Below are 17544 nucleotides of genomic sequence, written 5' to 3'. Positions count from 1 at the left end.
GCCTTTAGGTTGTCTGCGACTCACTTAAAAGTTTCATAGCCTCTCAGATTTAGTCTCTCATGAGAGCTATGTCTTCCTTCTGTTGGGCGTAAAACAGAAAGTGCATGCCTGTGTGTGCACACACGTATTTTGTTTCTCCTACCAAAGGCCTTCCTTACCACCCCTGCACTGAATAAATATGCAGCCGCGTTTGACCGTGCAGGTGTGAGCTCTCTATTTTGAACAAAAGCTACCTAGTATCCCTGCAAACAAACGCACCTCTGTCGTGTTGACTCTGCTCACAGGATCTCTGATGGCTGTGTGCTTTTCAGGAATTAATCCTTTTCTTGCTTTCACAAACCGACACAGCACATTTCAAGTATTTTGGAGACAGGAGAGTGTTTTTATTTTTACCTTTTTTGTTGTTGTTGCAGGGACAGAGTCGAAATGGGAGGCTGCGTGTGAAGTTATTCGTCTGAAGGGTTTAATGAGACTTGCCGCATTCACAAAAGCAAGCTTCTGGAAAGCTTTTGTGAGCAATTCTTGACAATTTAATACCAAATCCCGCGCTCCTTTATTTCACTACATAGCTTTGGAAGTCCGATGTGAATTGAGTGCCGGAAGCAATCATAGCAATTAACCAAGTTCTGTGAGATGTTTTATTCTCCTTAGAAAAGAAACAGGACGTTGGGAATGGACCCTCAGGTGGTCACTACTCACCTCTGCCTGCTGCACACTCATCTGGGTGTGCACAGAGTTCAGGGCTGTGTAGGCACTGCTGACCAATCCTTACAGATTTGACATAAATGGCCTACTTTTGACCTAAGTTATGGACTGTCTGGCAAAAATATTAACCATCCCCAAGCCTCCAAAAGTTGTTAACTGTACCAACTTAAATTCCTGGGCTTTGAATGGTAACTTGGTAGCTCCCACAGTTGTTAGGATGAAGAGTTTGTACTGATGGGAATAAATAATAATGCATCAGCGCTTACCTGAGTCTGTAGAAAGATATGCAGCTTGTCCATGGGAGGTCCTTCCACGTCTCAGATTAAATGTTTGTAAGAGAGCCAGTTGGTATTTTTAGGCATGCTTAATGAAAATGATAGGAAAATTTGGATTTTTTCCCTACCTAATATAAACTTATTATTAGACAGTGCTGACACTGATCGGTAGATTTATGGGTGATATATAGATAATAGATAAATATGATGAATGGATAGATAGATATGATGGATGGATAGATGAATGAATGGATAGATAAATAGATATGATGGGTAGATGGATGGATGGATAGGTAGGTAGGTAGGTAGATAGATAGATAGATAGATAGATAGATAGATAGATGGATTACTGGATGGATAGATAGATAAATAGATATGATGGGTGGATGGATGGATGGATGGATGGATAGGTAGGTAGGTTAGGTAGGTAGGTAGGTAGGTAGATGATAGATATGATGGATGGATGGATAGATGGATGGATGAATAGATAGATAGATAGATAGATATGATGGATAGATCGATAGACAGACAGACAGATAGAATGAATGTCTCCAAAATAGAANTACGTAGGTAGGTAGGTAGGTAGATGATAGATATGATGGATGGATGGATAGATGGATGGATGAATAGATAGATAGATAGATATGATGGATGGATGGATAGATCGATATGATGGATAGATCGATAGACGGACAGATAGAATGAATGTCTCCAAAATAGAATTTTTTTTATTGGTGTTGCAATGAGAAAGTCAATGATTATGGCACAGGTAGAGAAGTGAATGTTTTGCTGAATATTAGTCTACGTACCATTCAAGTGAATTCCTTGTGTGTGAGCCCTGATGCAATAAAAGACCCATTATCTCTGAAACCTGGGATCGAGAACACCCATAATCCAAGGCCAACTGAAGAGAAAGAGGGCTTTTATATTTACATATCTAATATTGATTTTTTAATCAAGAAATAAACTATAAAAAACCATTACAATTTGGCTTTTATTACATCCACAAAACCATGTTTCTGTTTCTCCCGTGGACACATTTTTTTCTTTCAAGAGTATTTGCCAAAACGTAACTACTTAGTGGATGGTTTCATAAACCTCTTGTATCGTGATAAACAGAAACATTTGCAAGAGAACGTTTAGAGAGGTTCTGCTGAGTTCCAGGCATTGCCAGGGGAAAACCCCAAACCATAGTGCGATGGGTTCTCTCCGCTCTGCTAATCCAGCGCGCATCAGCACCCGAGGCATAAAAAAGGAGGGGTGAGGTACACGGGCACCCTGTAAGGACATCATTCCTACTATGGATCTGTTGGGAATCACTGTCCCACATCTTTGGAAAAATGCCGTTTGTACAACTGCTCCGTCAGAAATGGTCCCAATAGATAATCTCATAAGCCTTCAGGTCAACTATTTTTATTAGCTTAAGTGAACAACTTACTGGTTGTATTTTAATGTTAAATTAGCTTAATATGCTTACAAATATAGATGAATTAACTCTAAGTAACCACATAAAATATGAGCATGTATTATCACAGAATTAAAAGGTTGCGGTTGGGAGCATTTAAACATGTTAGAAGTAGATGTCAATGAAACTGACCTGTACATTCTGTTGCTCTTCCAAGTATCCATTGTTGACGTTCTTTAGTAATTTTTTTTAATGTTTATTTTTTATTATTTGAGAGAGAGATGCAGTGCAAGTTGGGAAGGGGGCAGAGAGTGAGGGACACACAGAATGTGTAGCAGGCTCCAGGCTCTGAGCTGTTACGGGGCTTGAACACACGAACAGTGAGATTATGATCGGAGCCAAAGTCGGACACTCAACCGACTGAGCCTCCCAGGTGCCCCAGAAATTGTTGAGAGGTTTTTTTGTTGTTTAAAACACATCTGTTAAACATTTTGGAATTTTGTAGTATTTTTTATTACAGTCTTTATTTTTGAGAAGGAAAGCTCATGAGTGGGAGAGAGGCAGACAGAGAGACTCCCAAGCAGGCTCTGAACTGTCAGCACAGAGCCCAACGCGGGGCTTGATCTCATGACCTGAGCCAAAATCAAGAGTCGGATGCTCAACTGACTGAGCCACCCAGCCAATCCCTCTTTACTATTTTTAAAACCACTTTACTGAGGTACAATTGACATACAGAAAGGTCTACATAGTGTATACAAACTGATGAGTTTGGAGTAAGGACATCCCCGTGAAATCGTCTCCTCAATGTATGCCATGAATATTCCCAAAACCTTTCTCCTGCCCAATTTATTATTAGGTATTATCTTTATTACTACTATTTTGTGATACGAGCAATTAAGACAGGATCTACCATGCTTAGCAAATTTGTTGAAATAAGCCAGACACTCAAGGACCAGTTCTAAATGACGCTACTTACAGGAATCTAGAATACCCAACCTCATAGAAGTGGGTGGGGGGACATGGAATCAAGAGGCATCGATTGAAGGGCACAGACTTCCAGTTATGGAACGTGGTCAGGTCCCCGAAGCCTCCTGGGCAGCATAGAGCCTATACTTAACTGTGTCATCTTGTATGCTTAAACATTTACCAGTAATCATTTCTTCTTTGTGATCATTTTTTTTTTCCTTCTGGCAAGAGAAACCGATGAATGTCAGTTCATCGATTGAGGTGGGGGGAACAGTTTATGGCCCGGTATTGAAAAATGATGTCAGGAAGAAGGGTCAGGGAAGACCCTTGAATTAGCGAATGGTGGGAGGTGAGTTTTCAGTGATGAATGGTATGGTCGGACGAGTTCAGGTGCCCTTCCTGGGAGGAAGCAAACCTAAGGTGTTTTGCAAAGTATGATAATAATGAATCCAACAATGTAAATGGGGAAGCCTATCTTTCACTGCGGTCTGCGGCCTGAATGAGGACTCCAACCATGATTTGCTATGTTGTAAAATACTCCACCTACAGTTAATTCTCATCTTTTCCCATAGATTTTTGGTGTTTAATACCTCCTGTTAGCAGAAATACAATTTTTGCTGCCAAACAATTTCTTTTTAGTTGCTTTGCATTAGGCACTCCAAAAATTATTTTATCCTTAAGATATATGTTTACCAAAATTTATTGGTTTAATAATATTTTGAAACATAAATATGCATTGTGTTGTAGTCATCATTTTGCTATCACTATTTAATAATTAAATCACTTTTAATTATTAAAGAAGTATACACAGTAACTGTATGGATGTCTTTTCTACCAAAGGCCTACTGTTATTTATTGCAATAAAACAATGTAGAAAGAACTTCTTATTTTTCCAACTTTTTATTTAAATTCCACCTAGTTAACATACAGTTCAGTATTAGTTTCAGGTGTGGAATTTAGTGATTGCAAAAGAACATTTTATGGTTTTTTAAAATTTATTTATTCTTGAGAGAGACAGCATGCTTGCAAGTATGAGCAGGGGAGGGGCAGAGAGAGAGGGAGACAGAGGATCCCAAGCAGGCTCTTTGCTGTCACTGTGAAGCCCAACTCAAGGCTTGAGCTCACAAACTGTGAGATCACGACCTGAGCTGAAATCAGAAGTCAGATGCTTAACTGACTGGGCCATCCAGGTGCCCCAAATGAACATTATTCAATTAAGTATCTTATCGTTACAGCAACTAAAACATGCACAAACATTGGGGCCTGTAATGTTTTTGTTAAGAATTAAGGCGGCACCACTCATTGCTTGTGATCTCACTTGGTGTCAGCCACCTCTCTGAATTCTTTTTTTTTTTTTTTAATGTTTATTTCTGAAAGAGAGAGAGAGACAGCGTGAGCAGGGGAGGGTCAGAGAGAGAGGGAGACACAGAATCTGTAGCAGCCCCAGGCTCTGAGCTGTCAGCACAGAGCCCGATGCGGGGCCCGAACCCACGAACCGTGAGATCATGACCTGAGCCTAAGTTGGACGCTTAACCGACTGAACCACCCAGGCGCCCCTAAAGGAAGAATGTTCTTATGTCACAAAGTAATACCCCAGCTCTTCCTAACTTACTGTCATCCCCTGAATAATCCAACCTCTCTTTCACAAAGTCACCATTTTCCTCCCACTTAAGAATATTCAATGAGTGTTAATAATGAAGAAAATCATAGAGGTAATGATGACTGTGTTATAAACAGGAGTTTCATTTTTAAGTGATAGTTATTTACAAAACATTACTATAGTATTTTTCCCCAGTGGCTTGTCATTCCAGTAAAGACAAGATACTATGTGAAGGAGACTAGCATTATGTTGGTGTTCTGAAAATTGAAATCAGGAAAAAATATGACAGTGTGCCTCTTCATTTTAAAAAACATTTTTTAAAGTTTATTTATATTTGAGAGACAGAAATCACGAGCGAGGAAGGAGCGGAGAGAGGGGGAGACACAGAACCCAAAGCAGAATCCAGGCTTTGAGCTGTCAGCACAGAGCCTGATGCGGGGCTCGAACTCATAAACCACAAGATCGTGACCTGAGACAAAGTCAGAAGCTTAACCGACTGAGCCACCCAGATGCCCCAAGAGTGTGCCCTTTCTAGAGCTCTAAAGAATCCCTCTGAGCCCTGTGTACCCACCTGCCGGTGGTAATCGGGTTTGTGTTACTATCTGCTGTCAATGCACCACCCGAATAGTAACACATGTTATCATGTTGCAAACTGATAGGCTATCAATAACTTTCATCTGCCATCCATGCAAATTAACTCTGGTAGGCAGGAAACATAAATACAACGTTTCTTACTGCCTTATGCTGTGCTTACCAATTTTGTAGCAAACTTCTCGTAGTGTTACTTTCCTGAATAGCTACTGCATAAAACTTTCCCTGAAACTCTCTCTGAAGCAAATTCATCACTCTGCCACTTTCCTCATTGATGCATTTCAGCGCTCAGGCATGTTTATTTCACATATGTCTACACATCTTTCAACAGTTTTGAAAGTTGTATTTAAAAATTGATGATATATTTCACTCACACGTTGGCAGATAATTGGAATGTGCTTTTCCCTATAATTTTACCAGCATGGTTAGTACTTAATGTCTTTAGTTAATATATTATGTTGACTATCAATGATGATATTTAATTATTTGGTTGTGAATACTAAACTTTATTAATTTTTTTAATGTTTATTTTTGAGAGAGAGATAGCGCCAGCAGGGGAGAGGCAGAGAGAGAGAGGAAGACACAGAATCCCAACCAGGCTGCAGGCTCTAAGCTGTTGGCACAGAGCCTATTGTGGGGCTTGAACCTACGAACCATAAGATCATGACCTGAGCTGAAGTCTCTTGACCATTGGGCCACCCGGGCACCCCATTAACGTTTTAATAAAAATATTTGGTACTTATTTCTCTGCTATAATGAATGCTATGCATAAATGCAATAGTCTTTGTGTTTTACAGGTTAAAAAGACCCTCTTTTTTTAGTACAGTTGACACAGAACCTTTTTTTTTCATTAAAAACAAACATTAGAGGAAATAATCTGAATGCAATGTGCTGGTCATATTCTAAGTTGTTTTTTCCTTTTATCCCATCTGTTATTATGAAATCAGCATACCCTTGAGTCAGGCAACATGAAACACATTTTAAAAATAAAAACGAAGAAAAGATAACACCACAAAAGTTCTGTGTGAAATTTGGATTCAAATTTTTATTTAAATTTTATGACTGGAGTTACTAGGAGAGTGGAATTTGAATTGACTACAAACTGGTAAGTACTATCATTAATACCATAATTAACACATTGCAATATATCAATAAGGGCACATTTTAAAGATTATTTTTACATTCAGATTTGACGTTTAAAAATATAAGTTTTAACTACTGGCATTTAAACTAGTGAGTAAACTAGTAAGTTCATTTTCAGCATTGTTTAGATCATGAAATTTGAAAGAATGTTGAAATAAAACTGTACCATTGTTATTTTGAACATGCACATATGAACACACCCATATCTGTTTATGGAGTTCCATACACTTCAGATGTAGATGGGTATATTCATAGATAAGTCTGCCAGTGTTATGAGCAATCGGTACTATTAAGTGCACAGATGCTTACAAGGAGATATTTAGAGGGGCCCCTGGGTGACTCAGTTGGTTAAGTGGCCGACTTCAGCTCAGGTCATGATCTTGTGGTCTGTGGGTTCGAGCCCCGCATCAGGCTCTGTGCTGACAGCTCAGAGCCTGGAGCTGCTTCAGATTCTGTGTCTCCCTCTCTCTCTCCGCCCCTCCCTCGCTCACTCTCTGTCTCTGTCTCTCTCTCAAAAATAAATAAAGATTATTAAAAAAAAACAAAAACCCAAGAAGGCATTTTGATTTTTGAATTTGAACAAATAATGACAAATGTTTACCTTTTGCACTAAGTGCAATGGAGCTCGTATTAGCAGTAGCTCTCTATTTGAGTTGAAATTGGAACTAAGTTCATTTGTGGGTTTTTTTTTTTTTTGGAAATTAATCAAAGAGGAATGTTATTTGGAAATTTGAATATGTATTTTAATTTGAATCAGTAAGTCCGCCATTGTAACCTGCAATTCGACCTCTTCATGTCTCAGTGCCTGTTTTAGGAGGTATTTAGTTTTAAAATTTTGAACAAATAAAAATAATGGTTTTACAGAGAATGTTAAATAATAAATGTACCAGTATTTGTTATGCTAGTTCTTTGGGTTTTGGAAGTTGAATTATAATTTGAATTGATGAGTAAAGCATGTAGTATTTGGGATTAGAATTTTTAGATAAATCATTGTTATTTGAAAATTTGAATAAGTACATCAGAGTTATTTGGGATTTGAATGAATAAGTACGGCAGTGCGTTTTACCAGAGATATTTGAATATTGGAATTTGATTTGAAATATGAGCAAAAAAGTAAACCAATGATATTTGGAATTGGAATTAACATACATAACAATCCTTCTTATGGTCTTATTTATGTGTTTGACTTTTAATTTGGAATTCAACTAACGAATGTACTAGTGTTATTTAGAAATGAGAATTTGCTTTGTATTCAAGTTGAATTTAAATCAGTGAGTATACCAGTGTTATTTTAGTCTGAGCCTGTAAGTGCACAAGTATGTGTTATAGGATTTATTTAGATGACCAAATTTGATTTGATAAATTTGAGTTAGTAATTAATCACTGTTATTTGCGCTTACAGCTAATAAGTACTAATAAGCATGTGAGTACTTGCTATGGGTGTTATTTCCATTTTGAAATTTCAATTGGAAATTTCAGTTGGAAGCTTCAGTCTGTTGTCTGGAATTTAAAATTTGTGTTATAATTGAGTTAATAAATACACTGGTGTTAGTTGTAACTAATCATTCAACGTTAGAATACGGATTGAAATTTCAAGTGAATGCATACCATTGTTCATTGGAATTTAGAGGAATACGTGCATATAACAGTGCTGGTTATTAAATTTACTTGAATTTTAAAATTGGTACTGCAGTTAGAACCAGTAAGAAAATGAAGTCATTTGGAAGTTCAGCTAATAAGTGCTTTGATTTTTATAAGGTGTTTTTGTTTTCATTGTATTTTTTTCATTTGGGGGAATTTGAATTAGAATTTGAATAACTAGTCCACAATCATTAGCTAATCAATGTAGTAGTACATTTTGGCAAAATTAAGTGGGAAGCCGCTGTTATTTTGAGTTTGATCTAAGAAGTTAACTGTTCTCTGAACTGTGAATATATATACATATATATCATAAGTGTGTGTGTGTGTGTGTGTGTATTTGGAATTTGAATAATTGTTGTTTTTGGAGAAATTCATATGCTGGAACTTTAAATGAAATTTGAGCAGAGAATTACACCAGTGTTATTTGGTTTGGGGAGGAAAAAAGTGACCGTCTTTGGTACGGGTGCTATTTGGATTTGGGGATTTATTTTTTTATTTTTTGTGTTACTCCATTTGGGATTTTAAATTGAATTTGAGTTGCCAGCAGCATTAAGAAGAATTTAAAATGGCAATGTGTTACCAGGAGATTTTAGGAATGTGGAATTCTAACTGAACTTTAAATATTGGACTACATCCTACTAACTACACCAGTGTTATTTTAAATATTAGCTATTAAGTTCACCAGTACTTTTAATCGTTTTCCTTTTTATTATTCTCTTTTTGGAATTTTAATTGGGAATTCATTACTGTGTTACTTGGAATTCGAACAGATAAATTTCCCAATACTCCTCTATGCCCATGATTTGGATTTTGGATAGTGAATTGGAAATTGAATTCATAAGGGCGCCAGTGTTACTTACAACATGAACCAGTAATTATGGCTTTGCTTGGAAATCTAGATGTTTGGATATTCCAACCGGAATGTGAACCGAAAAGCAGCGAGGTGGATGCAGATTGAACCACACGCAGGCACCGACGCTTGGGGTCAGATTTATTGAAATTTCTTGAAACAGAAATGGCATTTGAGATACATGTTCACCTGAGCGTGTTTGCAAAGTTGCCTCAGTGTTGGCACCTATCTATCTAAAACGCACATCAGTGTTGTTGGAAATGTGAGGTAGGAAGCGCACTAAGGCTGGTTATCAGTTCTATTTGCATTTTGGAATTGCACTGAGATAGGGATTAATAAGCAAATCTGTCTCATTTGAAACCGGAACTGATGAGTAAACTGGTAGTTTGGAATCTAAATTGGGATGCGTATGTACGGGTTATTTGAAATTCCGATGAATAATTACACCAGTGCTCGTGATTCAGATGCGTAGGTACTGGAATGAAATACGAACTATTAAAAGCCTGGGTGCTGATGAGGGAGCGGGGGACAAGGTGATCACCAGCTAGCATCCCCACCCCGCCTGCAGGTGAGATCTGTGTGATATCCCTCAGACACTGCCGGCTACCCCAGAACAGAGGAACGGGGGTAAGTCCTTGCCATGGTGATGTGGGAAACCAAGGCAAATGAAAAACTAAATTCCCTTACTGCCTACAGCCTACTGACAAATCCTTGAGATGGACAGTGTGACCTTCCTCTAGGAGCTCAGCTGCCTCAATGAGGACACTTTGCTGGGGGCCAAAGAGAACCTCGACTTAACATTGTTCCAACCTCCAGGATCGTGTAAATCTACTTCCTTTATCTCAACTGCCCCAGGATATAGGCTGGCAATCATACCCCAAGATTATATAAGGCCCCCTGGGTCTCATGACTGAGGTTTTACTAAATGGTAATAAATGGTGTTTAACTAACAGCAGCCAGCCCCTCAAGGTCCTGGAAATAGTGCTTGCAAAATTCCTTAGAAACTTACTCTACCCCTGACCCCAGGCCAACCTGAGCGTGTATAAGGAGTTACCTAACACTATGCCAGTGTAACTCTTCCTGCCCACGGGTCCCGTCCCCGTGCTTTATAAGTCACCTTTTCGCTCCAAAGAAGTCTTCGAGGATTCTTCCTTGGCCATCAGCTCTGAACCCCACCATCCACAACCTCCCCCAGAACTCCATCAGGTGCCCCTGGGAATTTGAACACAAGGTCACTGCTTGTCATCACAATTCTCTGACTGGTACATTGGGAACAAGGTAGACTCACAATTCCAAAAGCATTTCTGGAATTCCAAGTAACAAGTGAGCCAGTCGGTTTTTCGTTCTATGTAGATTTTAGAATTTTAAGTGAAGAAGAACTGATATGGACGCCGGTGATTATTATATGAGATAGTGCAATACTGGATTTGGAAATAGAATTTGAACATGACTGTACATCAGTATTATGTTGAATTTGAGCTAATAAGTGCAGCAGTGCGTGTTATCACAGATACTAGATTTTAGAATTTCATTGGAAATAGAAACTAATAATTACAGCAGTGTTATTTGAAATTAGAAGTAATAAGAGTTCTGGTGCTTGGTGCAAATGTAAATGAATAGGACCACAGGCACTATCTGCAATTTAAGTGAGTAAATACATTTTCTAGTTGGAAATTAGAGTCAGAATATAAGTTAATAAGCACAACAGCTTGACTTGAAGTTGGAATCCTCTAAGTACCACTATCCTCACCGTTATTTGGGTTCTGAAATTTGAAGTACAATTTGGAATAATAACTAGTGTTATTTGAAATATTTAATTACCATTATAATTTGATACAGTAAGTACCCGGTGTTATTTAGAATTTGAATAAATGTGTTGGTGCTTGCTAATTGGGTTATTCAGGTTTTGAAAAGTGAATAGAAATTTGAAATCAGTATTCTGATTTTACTTGGAATTTGAACAAATTCGTCCAGCAACACTGGCTTTTAGATCTATTTGTGATACGGACCTTGATTCAAAATTGTAGGTGTATGTGCATAATGTTATCGGGAATCTGAATGAAAACTACACTTTCGCATGGTGTGGGGGACATTTTCGTTTCGTGTGATAATTCCCAAGTGTACCGGCTGCCTGCAGAATTTGTACCTACTATAATTATGCTTACTTCTTTAGAACATCAACTCTCCCAGAGCACGCATTGAACTCTTTCTGTCAATTGGCTTCTTTTGGACTGATAGGTGTCTAAATATTGACATGATATTACAAACCAGTTTCAAGTCTTGCCAAAAAATCCAGGATTTTGTTAAGACTTTAAAAGTGATCCAAGGTAATTATTTTAATACCATGCAGAATTACCAACAAACAAGAATCTGAGGAGTTCCATTACTAGTTAATAATAGGAAATAAGGATGTGATTTAACAGGACATTCAAATAGAAAGGTGTGACTCTCAGGGCACCTGGGTGGCTCAGTCAGTTGAGTGTCCAACTTTGGCTCAGGTCATAAGTTCACAGTTCGTGAGATTAAGAGAGATTCTTGGAAGACAATGAACAGCTATTTTTCACATCATGTTTCTACCAAACGGACTCTTACGTTGCCATGGAAATTCAAACATATATCGACATGGGGTTCATTATTGACCCCAGATAAAACTACCAATGATGAAATCTTCATGTAAACCATATGCAGGCAATTAACATGACTTAAATGATATCAAGAATAAGGAAAAACACATTTGTGTCCACACATACTTTTCTTTTTGTGGAATATTCTCAATCTTTAAAATTTTTACTTGGGGATAGCAAGGTAACATTTCCAAAGGGTGCATTGTGAGTGGATTTTTACTGTTACAAAATGATGCCAGTGTAATGAGGATCACTCGTACTAGATTCTTTCAATATTTTCCAAGTAGCGTTGAGTGTCAAAGGATAATCAGTGTGAATAAGAGATAGCACATGTAATAATGATGATCAAACAGTGCCTCTCCAATTCTACATCTTACACAAGGAACTTAACTGTAAAAATAATCCAAAGACTATCTCCTTTTGCTTCTTAAACAGGATATATGTGAATGCAGATAGCAATTAACACTTTGATATGAATGCTAAATTTAGATGAACACATATACCAAATCATGCATACTAGCTTCCATCTATCAAAAACAATGTTGGAGATCCTGTTGTGGGAAGAGTAATCCAGAATATGTTTCTTGCAAAGCATTTGTCTACCTTGAAAATAATACAGTGTGTCCAAACGCTGGCTAACCTCTGAGTCGGAAATGTGGTACCACTAAGAAAATTAACCTTGGTTCACTGTGTAGGTGAATTCACATTTATCTCAACTGGATTTCAAAAGCTGAAGATGCATGTGGTTAGTACCTGGGCAGTTTTGTTTATCACCAAGCCCCACATTTATTTCCCATTAATCGTATATGTCTCAAATCCACATATAGCACCTTTACTTTTAAAATAGGTTCTGAGGGGTCTCTGAGTGGCTCAGTTGGTTAAGCACCTGACTCCTGATTTTCGCTCAGGTCATGATCTCATGGTCTGTGGGTTCGAGCCCCACGTTGGGCTCTGTGCTGACAGCAAAGAGCCCGCTTGAGATTCTCTCTCCCTCTCCCTGTCTCTCTCTAAATAAATAAACTTAGAAAAATAAAATAGTTTCTGCAAAGACAAGAGTAGTTTTGTTTTAATGTTCCTTCCCTCTGAGGAGTCATTTATGGATAGAGTCATTTACTTAACACGTTTTGAGAAAAACAACAAGAAAGACACAATTGTTCGTGTCACAAAAGGCAAATCATGCATTTGATAATCATGCTAATAACTGCTGTCACCTAAAATCTTAACAATTGAACTCTCTTATCATCCTTGAGAATCTATAGTGCTTTGCAGAAGGAAAATCTAAGAAACCAGTGAAATGTATTGAAGAATTTCCTGTTAACAATCATAATGATGTTAGAATAGGAGACATACTAAATGCAACCAAAAGGATCAATGGTAACATTTACATTTAAATTATCTTCTATCTCCCTGTCTGGCTTTATTCCTGTGGTTTATTTGATCAAATTGATTATTTTACTTACTAAATATCTATTGGATATCTAACAGGTGTCCAATACTGAGCTGAAAAATCTAGAAAACTAGAATAGATAAGACATGCTACCTGCCCCACATAACACCATCATCTACTGGGGCATAAAATCACGGAGACCCATAATCCCCATAGATTGTTTTTTCTACCTCGGTGTGTATGTTAACATTGTAGAAAAGCTCTAAGAAGGGACTAAATATCTCTGATGAGGGCACCCGCAAATGGAAAGAGCCAAGAAAGAATGAGATTATGACAGCGGAAAGGAAGTCAATTTACCCCTTCAGCTGGCTGCAATTGTTTGCAAAATTACATCCAGTGCCTCTCTGTGAACCTCCGCCTTCGGAAATGTGACCATACTGTTCCTTTCCTGAGGGACGGAATAAAATTATGATGGAGATAAATGGTATCCCTTACACTCTCTAAAGTTTAATTGCAGACATGTGGAGGGTACATTTGATGTACGTGCATTTCTACCATTTCATGTCTTGATACGATAACAGAACCAAACACAATCTCTGGTTTTGGTCAGAAAACACTTGGAGGAGTCAACAAGTGGTTGAAACCAGGCTGCGTGTCTAACCACTCTGTTTTACTGACTTGGAAAATTGAGTGAAGGAAAACACTTATTTTGTTGAATTAACATGGAGTAAGGTGTGAAAAAATAGCCACGGTTTGCTGCTTTTGCTGATTTTGACAGAGTGGCAACAAATTGATATAAGTGAAGTAATGACTCTTAGTGTGTGCTCTAGACTTCAACCCACACCAGGTTTTCATCAGTGTTTGTGACAGCGTTCTGGGGGTGATGACCTGCACATTTTCAAACTAGATGGGAGACGGTTAACCCACCAAGACAGCAATGAAGTTACCCATCCTCAATGAAGTCTCCTCTGCAGGATTCCAAGATCCACGTTCCTTGCGTTAGAAATGAGAACACACGAGCAAAGTTTTAAGAAGAGCAAGGCGGGGGGGGCTACTTCTAAGGTCTATTAGTATTGGAGACCTTGACAGTTTGTTTTGCTTCACACATTGTACTTGAATGGCTGAGTCGAATACGAAAAAAGGCAGAAATATCCATTATCTGGACCTTTAAAAAAAAAAAGACTTTGCAAACCCCTCTGATACAAGCTAAGAGATATACAATTTACACGACTCAAAAATCTAATATGTTTATCAGTTATGCAGGCCCGATGAGGTGTATACATATCCTATACCCTAAAATCTTATCGCCTAAAACAGTGTTGAATTTGATCAGTTTATTTTAACACTGACATGTATTTTTACAAAAATGTGCATGTGTGTGTTTGGGGGAATGAGAGAAAAAAAAACGCAACCAAAATAATAAGACTTTGGCCTTATTTGCACTTTTTCATGTAAGTATAATTTTATGGTAGAACTTTTTTAAAGCTACGTTCGTTGAAAATAAATACATGTCCATCATGGATCTATATGTACATTGTTGGTGAGATGCTTCCATGACCCTGTAGTAAGGCCCCCAAGTCATCACTATCAGGAATCTGAATGTGGTTACCTATTATGCACCGTATGTTTGAATAGAGAGAAGATGCTGTTCAGAAGCCAGCCAGTCTCTGGTCTTCTGTTAGAGGAGCCCGAATAAACCATTACTGTAAAAAATCATCTGGGTGACTCAAGGGGCGCCTGGGTGGCTCAGTTGGTTAAGCGTCCAACTTCAGCTCGGGTCACGATCTCACGGTTCGTGGGTTCGAGCCCTGCATCGGGCTCTGTGCTAACAGCTCAGAGCCTGGAGCTGCTTCAGATTCTGTGTCTCCCTCTCTCTCTGACCCTCCCCTGCTCATGCTGTCTCTATCTCTCTCTCAAAAATAAATAAAATATTTAAAAAAATCATTTGGGTGACTCAAGAATTTTTAAAAAAATATTTGAGTGGCATGTTTGGTACCAAAAAGCCCTGCACAATTATTGAAAGTGGGCGAGTTTCCCCCAAAAAAGACTCTTGCAAAAGATCCCACAGATAAGACAGCTCGCATGGCTGGCCAGTGAGTGAGGCCGGCCAGCTGTGGTTACCGAAAAAAGTCGCCTTGTTTTCTCTCCCAGGTCCCTGGTTCCTTTCATCCATGTCTTCCTCAACAAGTCCCTCAAATGGACTGTTTCTTTCCTCGATGGAGCGACTTCCAAGTCCACAAAACTTTGTCTCGTTTCTTCGGTGGTTTCTTTCCGAAACAATTCCCTCTGGGATGGCCTAGGCTGCTGCTTTACAGGAAAGGCTGATTGATATCTAGAACGTTCATTACACACGTCACCCTTTTCTGTGAATCAGATTGATCCTTTTACTCATATTTACTGCATCTAGTACTCATAATTGCGTTGCTTGACATTGTTTTGATGTTTCTAAATTATGTCATCTCTCAATTGTCCAGTGGTAGACTCAAAGCTCCTGACCTTAGTCGAGGAAAAGGTATGGAGTTTGGGTTTCTATAGAATAATCTATGTTCGTTCAGATGCGTGGTCCATCAGGCTCCATAAGCGTTACTTGTAAGGAGATTTGTGTATTCATCACGCGGTGTCTACCACTTTCTTCCCTCTTCTGCTCTGATGTTGTCTCACAGACTTTTGGCAATTTGGATGGAGAAGACGAAGCTATGTTTCCATGAGTAGAGAAGACAGTGGGTCGGAATCCAAATCAGCCTTCCTGGAAACCCTGTGAGGGAGCCACGATGGACTTAGTCATCACCAAAGGGGAATATTCTTGCCCTTGCCCATTGGGTCACAGACAGAAGACTGTCTTCTGTTTTACGTACAACCTGAGTAAAAACGCCCACGGCCCTGAGAGCCAGCCAGACCAATAATTGTACCCAGGACAAAATGCACATTCAGCTCCCGAAGCATTGGCAACCCACACTGTTTCTTACTTAGGCTTTTTCGGGGAGATGCAGATGGTTACACAGCAGGCCCCTCCACAAAGCTTTGTCAACTCCCTTTCCAGATGTCTTACTTCCCAAAGATTTGCACACCTGGGGAACACCCTCTCTTTTTTTCCCTGGGAATATGTTCCCCAAATCTCTCTTGAGTTTCTGAGGTGTCCATTCAGTTTCTATCCTTATTTTTTTAATTTTAAATATATTTTTTAATTTTTTTATATTTAGTTTATTTTTGACAGAGACAGAGAGAGACAGAGCATGAGTGGGGGAGGAGCAGAGAGAGAGGGAGAAACAGAATCTGAAACAGGCTCCAGGCTCTGAGCTAGCTGTCATCACAGAGCCCGACACGGGGCTCGAACTCATAAACCATGAGATCATGACCCGAGCTGAAGTCAGTGCTAAAACCGACTGAGCCCATCCAGGCACCCCCTTTTTAAAATTTTTTTAAAAAAATTTCATGTTTATTTTATTTTTGAGAAAGAGTTATTTTTGAGAGAGTTTATTTTTATTTCAGTATAATTTGTTTTATTATACAAAGCAATACAGCACCATCTGAACTTCTCTAATTAAATTTGCTTCTTGTTCTGAATTTACAGAGTATGCACCAGTCCCACGAACTGAACCAAACCTCTCTTCTGGGCACAAAAGGCAATGAGCCTCAGCTTCAAACCATATTATTGACATGGGGATACATCATATCAGAGCATAATAGTAAGTCTGTGAATACTGAGGAAGTGCTAACATGAAATTATCAAGCCTCATTGTGTTTAAGCCAAATCCATTCTAGAATTTCAGGGAAGACTGGAGACTGCGTTTGAACTTCCATGAGCTCTCAGATATTGGAGCTCACGATTGAAATGAGGTTTCTGGTAGGATGCCTATGCTAGAATAGATTCCTCATCTAAACCAGTATGAAATTCTAACTTCGTTCATATCTGATAATTGTGTTATTTATAGGACATGGTCCTGATGGGCTTTAGAACAATGCTTATGGGTTTGTTTGGTTTTTTTTAATGCTTAAGTAACTTTATGTATTGTTTTCACTCTTAGAAGACAGAGATGGATCCTAAAAGTATCCAAATTAGCCTGGAGATGAAGAGATGCTTTTGTAGTTGAGTTGAAGGTATTCGCTGCTACTTTCAAGTTTTGTCTGCTCTTTTTTGAGTCGTTTCTCTGCATGACGCATGTTTGCAGGAAACTTTATTTGTATCATTTTTCTGATTCAATTTTCATCAATGAAGAGCTATGCATTGGGGCACCTGAGTGTCTGACTTTGGCTCAGGTCATGATCTCATGGTTCGTGGGTTCAAGCCCTGCATCGGTTCTGTGTTGACAGCTAGCTCAGAGCCTGGAGCCTGCTTCAGATTCTGAGTCTGTCTCTG

General features: G+C 38.7%; 1 protein-coding gene across 4 annotated transcripts in view; it reads left to right on the top strand.

Annotated features, from left to right (window-relative positions):
• Positions 1–17522, top strand: part of LOC144223912 (uncharacterized) — a 166943-nt gene extending 149421 nt beyond the window's left edge. The window contains exons 3-5 of one of the 4 annotated variants that reach the window (XR_013332869.1): positions 15851–15944; positions 16759–16873; positions 17213–17522. Coding sequence is in view for 1 of the 4 variants with exons in the window: in XM_077754698.1 (XP_077610824.1) it covers positions 15851–15944; positions 16759–16783 (119 nt within the window). In the remaining 3 variants the exon portion in view is untranslated. Of the gene's footprint in view, positions 1–15850; positions 16204–16758 lie in introns of those variants that run through there. The other 3 variants (XM_077754698.1, XR_013332870.1, XR_013332871.1) reach the window with 3 other exon arrangements.
• Positions 17523–17544: the final 22 nt, after the last annotated feature.

Source organism: Crocuta crocuta, unplaced genomic scaffold, assembly GCF_008692635.1.
Source record: "Crocuta crocuta isolate KB4526 unplaced genomic scaffold, BGI_CrCroc_1.0 scaffold221, whole genome shotgun sequence".
In the NCBI taxonomy this organism is placed as follows: Eukaryota; Metazoa; Chordata; class Mammalia; order Carnivora; family Hyaenidae; genus Crocuta; species Crocuta crocuta.
This window is presented reverse-complemented; position numbering and strand designations above follow the sequence as displayed.